The sequence below is a fragment of the Tasmannia lanceolata genome, unplaced genomic scaffold (genome assembly GCF_043159265.1).
Source record: "Tasmannia lanceolata isolate RefF3 unplaced genomic scaffold, GAP_Taslan_0.1 ptg000013l, whole genome shotgun sequence".
Classification (NCBI taxonomy): domain Eukaryota; kingdom Viridiplantae; phylum Streptophyta; class Magnoliopsida; order Canellales; family Winteraceae; genus Tasmannia; species Tasmannia lanceolata.
The window spans coordinates 8,047,021-8,059,619 of record NW_027518690.1 but is presented as its reverse complement, the minus strand read 5'-3'; the positions used below and the strand labels follow the sequence as shown (position 1 = coordinate 8,059,619).

Sequence of the window (12,599 nt, the reverse complement as noted above, 5' to 3'; positions counted from 1 at the left end):
GCATGGGTAGAGCTATAGGAAAACAAAATCGGGGAGGGTGGATCGAAGACCCAGAACCGAACAATATTTACACAGCAGGGTCGGGGAGTGACAAAGCGGGACCTCCCATCCAGTACGGTGTGCCAGCAAGGACGCTGGCCGCAAGGGGGGTGGTTATGAAATCCCACATGATGCGTTTTCAGCATCTCCAAGGGGCGGGTCCCGCGGAGTGGGTCAGGCATGGTTAATGCTGTTGGAAAACAAAACCGGGGAGGGTGAGAGATCCGGAACCGGACAATATTTACGCAGCGGGGTCCGGGCGTGATAACAAAGGTTTTTATTTTGGCGTTAAATTTGTATTTTGGTGTTGCTCTACATGAGCCGTTTGGCTGTGTATCTCCCAATCTCCCTTACCTTGCTCTTATGATCACAACACAGTATAATCGATCCAGCCAATTGGAGCCAATATTTCCTAAATTTCTCTAGACGAGTCTTTTTTTTATATCTAAGAGAAAGATGATACAATAAAAAGCACAAAAGCCACCCTAACTTGGAACATGTGAGAGAGGGAGAACCAAGGCTCAGCACATATGAGGGACGAACACTAAGCCTAATTAAGATATCTAAATGCTCAATACTTGTGAGTTACATAATTAGCTAATTTGGTAGGGGTATGTTGGGCTCTTTGTGAGCGTCTTGGCCAATTCTTCTTGCGAACTTCCTGCCACAATTCATTTGATTCTTCAAGTTCTGTATTCTCTTCTTCATCATCCTCTTGCTTGACTGGGATTAGGTAGACTAGATGACATTCGTCTGCCTAGGATACTTTATTTTCTCGAGTTTTTTGGGGACCTTTTGTGTTTGTTGGATCATCTTCCTTTTCTGAGGAGGATCCCAATGTGGAGGAACCCTCTTCAAGGTCGGAGTAGTCCTCTGATTCAATTTCCCCCTCACTTTCTATTCCTTCCTCTTCGAATATAGTGTAGCTGTCCTCTTCTTTGTTGATGTTCAGACTTACATTTTATTCAGGCTCTATGTGATCTGGGTCTATTTCCCCGAATAAACTGAAGGAATTTGAAAGCTCAAATGCTTTTGCAGAGTCTGACTTCACTCAAGTTAAGCATGCACAAGTTAACATTCTATTAATTTAGGTTCTACAATGGAGAGAAATTGGGTAGAAAAATGTGTGTGTGAGAGAGAGAGAGATGGTGGGGCCCACCCAAAATGTCAGCATCTCCAAGAAACCTACAGAAGTCATCACCTACTACATGCTGTAGAAGCGAAGAAGATTCTATTCTAATTTCTAAAATGCAGAACCCACCTTCCTATCTTCTTCCCCCTCACATGACCACCGCAAAAAAACCTTCAATAAAAAAAAACATAAAAAAAAAAGATTTCAGAAACTTGATTGTACTGTTGCAGAGGGAATTCCAAGAAAAGGCAACTCAAGCAGAGCTGAGTATGGATTAATAATTAAATTTGACTCCTTACGAGACAACTTATTTACTTAAAAAATCTAAAAAGGAATCCCTCCTATTTTTTTATATGACACCTTACAAGGTTCTCTCCTCTGTCTTTTCCTGCACTCTCTTTTTCCCCTTTCTCTGACCCCTCCTTGGCGAGAAACACAACAAATATAGTTATTAAACTGTATAATCTATACATATTAAACTCTCAGACAAAACACCCTCCCTTTCTCTCAAAATAGAAACAGTCAAATTAATGTTCAAGTGTCACAAAACAATTTATGGGTCATGGGTCACGGGATAACTACACTTCAAATTAAATCAGAAAGTGAAGAGACCAACCCATTCTTAAATTGAAGAAAATGCCCTTTTTTGTTTCAATGGCTTTCATGGTTTCATAGTATTTCTCTATGTTTTGTTCTTGTTCTTTTTTGTCTTCAATTTAGAAGAGGATGGTGCAAATAAGGGAATAGCTTTTAGAGACTCACGTGTGTTCCTTCAAGTAATTGAGGATAAAAATGGGGAAAAGGATAGGCGATGGACCGGATTCCATTGAAAGAAGGAAAATGATACAAAGAAAGTCACTTTTACCACCTTTCACTCCTAAAAGACACTTATTGGGCCCCACTTTTGCCTCATTAACGTGATCTGATCCTTTAATCCAAACGCCAACAGTAAGTCCTGCGATGGGATGTTGATACCATCTTGATGGGATGATCCCAGGCCCTTTTGTTCCATCAAGCCTTGTTTAGGTTTCTGCCAAGAAAAGCAAAGCCTTTGATTTTGTAGTTCTTTTTTATCCTAGGCATGTGGTGTCAATTCGAGATGGGGCTATGACCTTGTGGGTCCACTTGTGATGTTTTAATAGTTTGAAGGTCATGATTTCAGATTCATGCCTTCTTATGCCAGGATCGACCCTTAGAACTTGATTGGTTCTTGTCGGTAATTAATGAAATGCACCTCCCCTCTTTGGTCAGAACGGTGTGCCAGAACTTGTTGCAGTCTAATATGTTCAGCCAATTTCGACCTGAGGCACCAAACTGATAGTGAGATTGCTTGCACTCGGGGATATGGAGGACCATGCCAGAAAAGTGCATGAGAGCCCTTGCATGTTTTATAGTGTCCTTAATGTTTAATGTTTAGGCTAGATTATCAAAGAGTATGTATTGGGAGTTCCTATGATGTTGCTTAGGATACCGAAAGGACTTATGGGACTACAAGAAAGTGTTTAATGTAATTAGCTATTTTAGGAGTATTTCGTGTCTCTAAGTATGAAGTCACTTGTTTAAAAGGGTAAGCATCAAGTGAATAGAAGTGTAAAACTTCTAAGGGAAAAGAGAAGAGAACAAGCTAACTTGTAAGTTTATTTTTTGATATATATAAAAGTCATTTTATTTTGGCATTTTATTTGGCCTTTTGGAGGTGTATCTCCCTAGCTTCCTTATCATCTTTTATCCATTACCACACTGCATAATCGATCCATTCAATCAGGGCCAACAATTGTGTATTGAGCCACCAATGTATGGTGTTGAAAGTCCAGTCCAAAATGTAGGCACGTTTTATCGGTTTTTTCAAAAATGTTAGTTTCGTCAAAACTTGACATATTATTTACCATTGGAAAGATTTCAAGTCTAATTTCGAACAAAAACAGGATTTTCAATTGGAATTTTATACAAAAAATTATCGTCTAAAGATTGATGATTGTCAAAGTGGAATGTTTTTTTACGAAATTTGAATTTTCAAGTCAAAAAATTTAGACAAATTGAAACCTTAGGTGCGTAATTGGTGACTTTAAAAGTCTAGGTTATAATTGAAAATGTCAGAAAGTTGAGGGGGTGTATCTGTATTTTTCTCAAATGAAAAAGAAAGCAATCGAGAATACATGAAAAGAGTGTAAATATCAATATGGTTGATAAATCTGCAAAAACCATTCTGAGTATTGTATGAGCAGACCCCTTATACATGCACCTCAATTTTGGTCATTTTTTCGAAATAAAAGCCCAACTTTGTTGTCAAACCCTAGGCTCTATTTTCGACAAAAGGATGGAATGCTTTATGATGAACTTTTTCCCCTGCATTAAAGAGGAATGATAAAGAAAAAAGTGAATATGCTTCCATGATTATACTCCCTTCTTCCCAAACAGTTTTCTTTTATTCTCTTTATCTTCAATCACATCCACAGCTTCTTTTGACGTTGCCTTCTCCCACTAACACTATATAAAGACGACATGTGCTACTAACTAAAAGAAACAGACTTCATCAATTAGATGCTGTACGGCTTTGGATTATGTTTGGATTCTAAATGATTTCTATGCATGGGGAATTCTTCCATGCATCATGATCGGCATCTCCTGTATCATTTGGTTATTAAAAACACATCACAGTTTTGCATCATTTCTTTGTGTTATTGGGATGAATAAAGTGACTTATATTGCTTATTCTATTTTGTATCTTGAAGATATGGACATTACTCACTTCTCCTTTATGGAGAGTTCATGTGTGTGGGATGTTGTCACGCAACACACAAAGACTTCTATTCTTTTGAAACTCTAAGTTAAAGGAAATTGCACATAGAAAAGGATTGTGCTAACATTCTCTACATGGGTGGGGCATGAATTTTTACATGATAACGTAGGTGTATATTGCCGCCGAAATACACGGGCAGAAAAGGTACAGTGGGGAATGTAACACCCGGCCCTATCTTGGGTCAGCGATGCAGTTGAATCTCAGTCGATCGACGGCTGAATGTCCCACAAAGGTAAACAGATTAATCGAATGACACAGATCAAGGGATGAAGACTTCAGATCCATGATCAACCCGAGATTATGTACAGACGATGACCATACAATGGCTGATCATTATAACAGAGCTTGGACATCACGGTGATTCTAGAAAGATAGTTCTGGTTCTTTTAGGAGTTGTCTTGTTAAACAAGTCGTTTTCCTTTCTTAGTTTCTATCAAGTCGAATTAGTTTTGGAGTCAAGGACGTTGGGTCATATAAGTCAAAGTGTTCACAAAAGCCAGGATAGTTTAGGGGTTTTGCTTTGCATTTCTTGTGCTCAGCTTTTGATAAGGACAGCCATTTAAAAGGAACTTCCCAACTTGAGGCCGGGTATTACATTGTAACTACAGATTTTGTTCTCTTCTATATAAACATTCTTGTTACTCCACAACATAGAAAGGGCTTAAATAATTAAAAATGCAAAATTTATATCTATCTCTTTATTGCAAGTTCATAATTCATGTAAATAATATTACATTTAGATATCGTCTGATATCTACTATTATGAAGTTGATAATCATCTTCATAGACCATAAAATACTAATTATTTTGTAACCGAAATGGGTTCAACCAGCAATGATCTAAATCGCTCTTTAGTTTCATTATCTGGAGATCCAAATCCATCACCGAATTCGTAATAGCATTGGGCCATCCTTAGAACATCCAACGCAGCATTGATTAGAGATTCGGGAAGGGAACAAGAGAAAGATTCTTTATTCAGCTTCTTCCACGTATCACTAATTATACCTCTTATATGTTCGCGAGCAACTTCCTCTGGAGCACCTGTTTCGTGCATGTAACATTGGATAGATTTGGGAACATCACCTCTCTCTAGCTCATCCTATATTGTTGAAAAATATACATATACAATGAAGTCAGTGATTTAAATAGTGCAACATAGAAGCTAAGTATAGCTAATTTACCTTTGAAGTCCCCCAATCATCCCAAAGTCTAAAAATCAATGATGATGAACGTATAAGATTAGAATACTTTTCTATGCAAACCAGTGCATTCTTCGTTATCTTTGTTTTTGATGATAAATAAGCATTGCCTAGCACAACTGGCCCCGATATCGAAATCCATGCATTGCTTAGATACTCATCAAGCGTCGGCGTATATCCATTGCAATACCATTTTGCCTCCACAAGGTATGATTTACATAAATCTGCCCACTAAATCAAACAAAGCATCTCATTAGATAGGTTAAACACTAATTCCACGCATGATAATGAAATTAGTTTTAAAATGCGGGTGCAGGCCAAAATGCAGCCAAAACAAATCCTAGTCAACTCGGTGCGGTGTGATCTAGTAGTTGATTGACCCGACTGAGTACTCAATTGATGAATTCATAACATGAGAGTCAGAGAGATTTTGATTAGATTTGAAGGACTTGAATAAGAACTCATCCATAGTCTAAGGGAGTCGAATCCGGCGAGTCAACGAAGAGATGGGGGAGTTTTGATACTATAATTGAAGGGACTTGCTAGGGGCCATCGCAAAAGGCATTTCGTGTAACGTCTGTTGCATGAGTATGCAGTCATGTCATGAATAATGACAAAATCTGTTGGACAGTGGGCCTATGTGGCTGCTCTCTCATGCTACTGACACTCTGTGAAATGCCTTTTGCTATGGCCGCTAGCAAATTCTATAGTTGAATTATTGAAGAGGCAAAATTAACTTGATAAGAGTAAGAATGAAGGCACTACCAGATTCTTTAGGATCCTTGTGATTTCCAATCCTTGTGCCTTTAGGATCTCATAAGCCATTTCATTGGTGGTGTTGAAGAGAGCCATAAAACATATCTTCATGTAATCTGGAAGTTTTTCTATGGAATTAACATCCCATCTGCAAAAAGTCAGTCAAATGTCTGTAATATGAGAACTAGACAAGAAGCATTGAAGGGTCCTAAAATATTGACAAATTCTCTAGTTGGGATCAAATTAATATATACAAACTCTCTACCTATCAATAGCATCTGTAAAGAGCTCCAGTTCTTCGATGGAACCATAGAGATCATAGACATCATCAATGGTTGTTATTAGTTGATTCACTTTTGTAAGCGCTTCTCTATTCGGTCCAAACTCAGGTTCTGACATAATTCCAAGGGCCCATAAAAAGCACTCCATCAAACGGTCTCTAGAAAAGCTCAAGTGCTTACCAAGTTCCAAATTTCTCCACCACCTAAGAAAAGCAAAAGAGAAAGAGCATATCTTCTTTTTGAGGTGTCTTACACCAACAAACATTCATCATACGTATAGGGAAATGATCAGCACTTCATTATATTGATAATAGCAATCCTCTCGTTTTTCCGCAATTCTTTCATTGGCAATTAGTAGCCAATTAGAAAAATGTCAACCAAGATTGAAGTGTGATTAATAAAACAAAAGAGCACTGCTACTGCTATTATCTCCACAAAAGAGCCAATGTTTGATGAGATTGGTGATATAACTTCGGGGTCTTTTATCGGATATCAACATGTCAAAAGATCGGCAAATGATAAGGCGGATGCGCTTGCCAAGCGTGGTGTATCTAGTGGTCCTATTAGGTGGTTTGACCACCTTCCTCCTTGAGGAGTGGTGTGCCGTTGATTGTATATTTCGTCTCTTTTGTCTTCTCGTTTTCTATTGTAAATGTGGGAGTTCCATCTCGGTCCCCTGTTTTTTTTTTTTTTTCCATCATTTATAATTTTACCATTTCAAAAAAAAATATGAATTGATTATAAACTATATGGGAACTGATTTGTACTTTTCTGATTGGATGTTGATAACATCTCGAGTATTGTAAGCCATGAAAAAGTAATTAAAAAAGTGCAATGCAAAGGAATATGTTTCAGTATAAAGTAAATATTGTAGTGATACCAGCCACCTTGTGAATGAAGACAAAATCTACTGAAAAGTGGCAGGTCTCACATGCAACTACCCATCCGCAAAATGCCTTTTGCGATCACATGCAACTACCCATCCGCACGGGGAGTGGGAAAACATTATATTTAGCTTCTCATGATAGACAATAGAGAAACTGCATATTACGGAAACCTTATAGATCGGAGGGTTGCGATCATCCCATCGAAAGGATTTTGGGGGCACAACCTATTTGCGTCACGGCCCATCAAATGGACGGCTTGGATCATCCCATGGCGTTGACCGCAAACTTAATTTGAAAAATCTGGGCGGGGCCTACAATTTGGCCTTAATGTTAATGCACGACCCACACCATAGGATGATCGAAACCATTCATTTGATGGGCCACAATGTAAATAGGTCGTGCCCCAAAAATCATTTCCATTGGATGATCACAACTCTCCAATCTATAGAGGTTTCCGTAATATGCAGTTTTTCTTCAGATCGGAGGGCTATAATTATCAAATGGAGGGTTTGGATCATGGGGTGGTGTGTACAATTCATTTTGAAAAATACAGGTGTGGCCTACCTCGTTCAAAGATTTGAAGAAATTAATATTTGGGCCCACCAACTGTGGGGGATAGACCAGTTCAAAGATTTGGAGAGATTAATGTTTGGGCCCATCAAAAAGATTTTGAAAAATATGGGAGGGTTTGACTGACCCGTAAGGGTCTGGGTGACATGGGCCAGGTCAAAATGACCGGGAAAAATTTACGGGTCACGAATCTTAGACTCGTACCCGGCCCAAGAACTGTACGGACCTCATCACAGGTTGATCCAAACCGTCCATGTGATGGAACACAACATCAACAGGTTGTGCCGTAGAAATCATTTCCATACGCTGATCCTAGCCGTCCAATCGATAGAGGTTTCCATAATATGGTGTTCCTCTTACATCGGATGGTTAAGATCACCCTATAGATTTTTTTTATCACAAAAGCATAAAGGAGGGGGGTAAGATTGAAATTATGTGGCTTTCATTGGTGCCTTTGTTAAAAAGCATAAAGGAGGGAGTAGGATTGAAATTATGTGGCTTTAACATGTGCCTTTGTTAGAAAGCATAAAGGAGGTGCCAGGATTGTAAATATGTGGGTTGAATGGGTGCCTTTGTTAAAAAAAAGTCAAAAGAAGTGATGTGTAATTCTCACAGATTGTTGGGAGAAATTGAAATAATTCCCTTAGTTTCCATTCCTTTATATACATATATATATATATACTAGTTAAAAACCTCGTGCGATGCACGGGCCGACAAATAACTGTACGGACTACGTCATGGGTTGATCCAAACCGTCCATGTGATGGAACACAACATAAATAGGTTGTGCCCCAAAAATCATTTCCATAGGCTGATCCTAGCCCTCCAATCTATAGAGGTTTTGATACTTCCTCTTAAATCGGGTGGTTAAGATCACCCTATTGATTTTTTATTAAAAAACCATAAAGAAGGGGGGTAAGATTGAAATTATGTGGCTTTAATGGGTGCCTTTGTTAAAAAGCATAAAGGAGAGGGTAGGATTGAAAATATGTGAGTTGAATGGGTGCATTTGTTAAAAAAAGTCAAAAAAGTGATGTGTAATTCTCATAGAATTTTCAAAAAATTCAAAAATTCTCTTCTTTTCTCTTCTGCTATATATATATATATATATATATATATATATATATATATATATATATATATATATAGAGAGAGAGAGAGAGAGAGAGAGAGAGAGAGGTTTCTCTCTTCTTTTTTGGGTTTTCCCAGTTTTTCTTCTTTTAGTATTAATTTTTCGGATTTTTGAACGAGGGAGGAAGGGGAGGCGGGCGTGCACGGTGAAACTCCGCTCTCTCTCTCTCTCTCTCACACACACACACACATGTAAATGAGAGACTGAGAAATATGTACGAGGATGATATGTCGTATGCACTTTCCTAGACATGGCTTTAACATTGGTTTGGTATTTGGCTTGCACCATGTTGTAATCCAACTTAGCCAACTCGAATAACAAAGGGTTCACGTCTTCTTCTACAACATATGTTTCTATGTACCATCTAGCTTCAAACCTTGGCATCCTCCAATGCAAAGGAATCTCCAAGGCATGATCTATTTGTCTTTTCAAGTTCTTACCTACTTTCTTCTCATTGACATCCTTGAGATGCTTGATCGTGAAAGCTTTGGCTTCATCCAAGACTATCTCCCCTTCGAAAGCAAGGTACGAAGCTTCATACAAGCTCAACATGCCCTTTACATCCTTACAAGTAGATTCCATTAAGTTGCCTTTCTGGTCCATGAAGCGATTGAAAATGTCTGTCCCACAAAACACTACAAAAGTTAGAGATTACATACAGTTTAAAAGCTCTGTTATGGCATGAGAGCATATCTACCTTGTGAGACTTCAAATCCATGTCTTCTGAGGAGCCTAAATCGGAGAGACGTTGTGTAAAGATCGTCCTCCATCCTCGTGTTGTTATCATGAATGGAAATAATACTTAGCGCTTCCTTGATCTCATTCTTGTAGTGATATCCCACGCCAAGGTGTTGAAGGGTATCAATCAGCTTCAGTCTAGCTAAGTCTTGGTCTACTTTCTTGAACAAACACCTCACATCATCCTTTAGCTTCTCAATCTGTCTCTCGTACACCTCACCCTGTGAAGATTAAAGAGAAATTGGGATTTATTCATTAATCATAAATGATTATACAAAACCCTATTAAGTAGTTATATAGAACACACTACAAGGAACTATACATTCCCCAGCCGGCTCAAGGATAGGAGGCAAAAGGATAACCGAAAGGGGGATGATTTTTAGCTGGCCATCAAAACCGCCTTCTAAAACCCTTCTGCGAAGGGGAGATGATTTTTTCACCCCTTGTAGCATGATGCGCCCTCCTTTTAATGTGAATTGTGGGCGGGGCCCCCTTTTAACAACGAATTGTGGGCAGACTTTAACACTTTTTGACATCAAATCACGTTAAAAGGGGAGCGCATTATCTTAAAGGGAGGCAAAAAAAAAATCACCCTTTACGAAATCATTTTTTACTCGATCAGTACATGTGTTCATGAACACAGATGATATAATGCTTAGGTCAAACTATATAATAATGAACGAACAAGTCACTACAAACACACCAAATCAATGGTTTAAAACACTACGGATTGCTATAATCACCGTGTAATCAGTCTTTAGTGACTGAATGAAGTCATAATCCCCAAAGCTTTGTTGGAAATTTGCTGATCGACGATTAATGGTGGGGTCAACCGTTTGGGTGCTCAGAGTGCATGTAATGTGCTTAGGCATGTTTACAGTTCTCGGAGCTATCTTTGAATGCCGAATAGAAGGTGGCAAAAGTGAAATGGAGCAGGGATTGTAGAAGGAGAGGAGAGGAAGAGCCATCTTATTCAAGTGATGATTATAAGAGTAACGGAGAGGTTATTTATACCCTCTTTCCATCTCATGTATCACGGGAGATTCCGACAAGGAAATAATGTTGTTTAATTGTGGGAGAAGTTATAGTAAGTCATGGTTCATGAATTTTATTTGGATCTTTGGGATTGATCAAAATCCAAAGATCTCTTGTGGCAAGACAAAGACACTAGGCCCAACCACGTGTGTTACAAATTGAACTTAAGGCCCTTTAAAGTGGTTATGTCGGTTGGTATGTGTAGTGTAGTGTAAGAACGTGGTTTTTAAACCACTATTTTAAGACAAACCAAAACACCCTTAGCTTTCACACTATTTACAAACAGGCCCACTCTTCTTTAAGTATAGAACTCTTTCAATTTACAAACAAGTGCCATTAAGCCTAAAGACATGTTTTCTTTCCTCTCTCCCAAACCCATCAAACACTGAATCCTTAAAAAATCCAATTTTTCCTTCTCATGAACCTTTCCCAAATGCTCAAATCTTAAATTTTTCCTTCACTGTTTTCGCCATTTATTACACACGGGCAGCAGCTTGGGCAATGTCTCAAGGTCTTCAAACATCCCCACCTTCATCGTCCTCTCACACAACCTTCACGCCAATCCTTCCTCTCCTCAACCCGGACAGAAGTTGCAGTTTGGCGGTCATCTCTGCAAACAAGGAAGCACTTAACTCTATTATATTTTTTTTCATTGCTATAATTGTGTCTACCTAGATCTCGTGTGATTATTATCATCTTGCATATATTGAAGCTTATGCTACAATAGTTTGATTTTATCTGCAAATTATCCCTATTAAGTAGGGGTGGACATGGTCCCGGTTAAAACCAAAGAACTGAACCGAACTGGGTGCTTCGGTTCGGTTCGGTTCTGAAACCTGACGGTTCGGTTCTGGGTCCCAGATTTGGGAACCGGTGGCTTTCGGTTCGGTTCTGGGTTTGGGGACCTGGAACAGAGAACCGAACCGAACCGAACTGGAAAAATACCATACGCCTAAATTTTAAAATACGTGAAATGCCAAAAATGTGGTGGGTGTTGATATCATTCTTGAGGCCAAGAATTTTTTAATTCTAAAACAAAACAAGGGCTGCTGATTTTTTTAAGACAAACTCTTTGGATTCCAAGAATAATATTTCTTTACGCTATGTTTAATATATATATATATATATATATATATATATATATATATATATATATATATATATATATATATATATATAAAAGAGGATCCAAGAGATTACCAGCAGAAATAGAAATCAACCCAAACATATCCCATCGAACATTGGCAGAGGAAAAAGGCGAGAACATCCTCTTCTACCTACCGTTGATACCCCGTTGTCTTAAATTCTTTTAGAACCAAAATAATGAAAAAGAAGAAAATAAAATATAGATAGGAGAAATAAATTACGCGACAGTTATAAACCTGAAAGCCTTCCACCTACTGCAAAGAGAGAGTTGAGCAAAGCAATGGTTGAGAGAGAGAGAGAGAGAGAGAGGTGGAAATGTGGAATACAAAAAGCTGCGAATAAGTAAAGGCAAATCGTACCTGTAAATAAGGGAAGAAATATGAAAGGAGCTTTCAGGAGGCGTGTGATAGAAAGGAAATTACGGGAGACAATTTCTATCTAGGAGGAAACTGTGGTAGAAGGGAACGTAGGAATAGGAAGTTAATGCCAATCCTGGATTCTTAAGTTTTATCTTTTGAGTTGTCTATTCTTATCAAATTAAAAATTGTAAATTTGTACGAAAGTTAGAGTCATGTGAGGAAATTAAAATTGGCAAATTGTTTAAATAGAAGTTTTCTATGAGAGAATCCTGTGAGGAAAAAAATGGGAGAACTTAGAGCTTTAAATAGAAGAAGATTTCTATTCGAGAATCAGGAAAGCTTGGAGCTTTAAATAGAAGAAGATATCTATTCGATAATTCAGGAAAGGAAATGGAAATAAATAATTTGCCAAAATTTTGCCAACGAAGGATATTGAGAGATAGAAACAATTTTACTAAAATCATGGGACATAATGGAGGTTTTTCTCCAATAAATAGAAACAATTTTGCTAATATACGTGGGATA

General features: G+C 38.2%; 1 protein-coding gene and 1 long non-coding RNA gene across 2 annotated transcripts; both read right to left on the bottom strand.

Annotated features, from left to right (window-relative positions):
• Window positions 1-4,640: 4,640 nt before the first annotated feature.
• Window positions 4,641-10,505, bottom strand: LOC143890767 (alpha-terpineol synthase, chloroplastic-like). The gene is made up of 7 exons (XM_077395450.1): window positions 10,278-10,505; window positions 9,494-9,755; window positions 9,035-9,416; window positions 6,192-6,410; window positions 5,936-6,074; window positions 5,153-5,401; window positions 4,641-5,070 (listed from the first exon to the last, which is right to left on the bottom strand). The coding sequence occupies exons 1-7, from the start codon at window positions 10,500-10,502 to the stop codon at window positions 4,774-4,776; spliced, it is 1,773 nt and encodes a 590-aa protein (XP_077251565.1). The 5' UTR covers window positions 10,503-10,505; the 3' UTR covers window positions 4,641-4,773.
• A 317-nt stretch (window positions 10,506-10,822) lies between these two features.
• LOC143889346 (uncharacterized) lies at window positions 10,823-12,232 on the bottom strand. The gene is made up of 3 exons (XR_013254807.1): window positions 11,952-12,232; window positions 11,770-11,846; window positions 10,823-11,179 (listed from the first exon to the last, which is right to left on the bottom strand). It is a non-coding gene; the product is annotated as an uncharacterized LOC143889346 (long non-coding RNA).
• Window positions 12,233-12,599: the final 367 nt, after the last annotated feature.

What these genes read in the sequence shown, in the direction of transcription:
- LOC143890767 (XM_077395450.1), bottom strand. Translation starts at nt 10,502, where the DNA reads ATGGCTCTTCCTCTCCTCTCCTTCTACAATCCCTGCTCCATTTCACTT. An exon ending in TGGATTTGAAGTCTCACAAG is followed by an intron (nt 9,417 to 9,493) that starts GTAGATATGCTC and finishes TTTGTGGGACAG; the next exon opens with ACATTTTCAATCGCTTCATG. An exon ending in CAAGGATCCTAAAGAATCTG is followed by an intron (nt 5,402 to 5,935) that starts GTAGTGCCTTCA and finishes TGTTTGATTTAG; the next exon opens with TGGGCAGATTTATGTAAATC.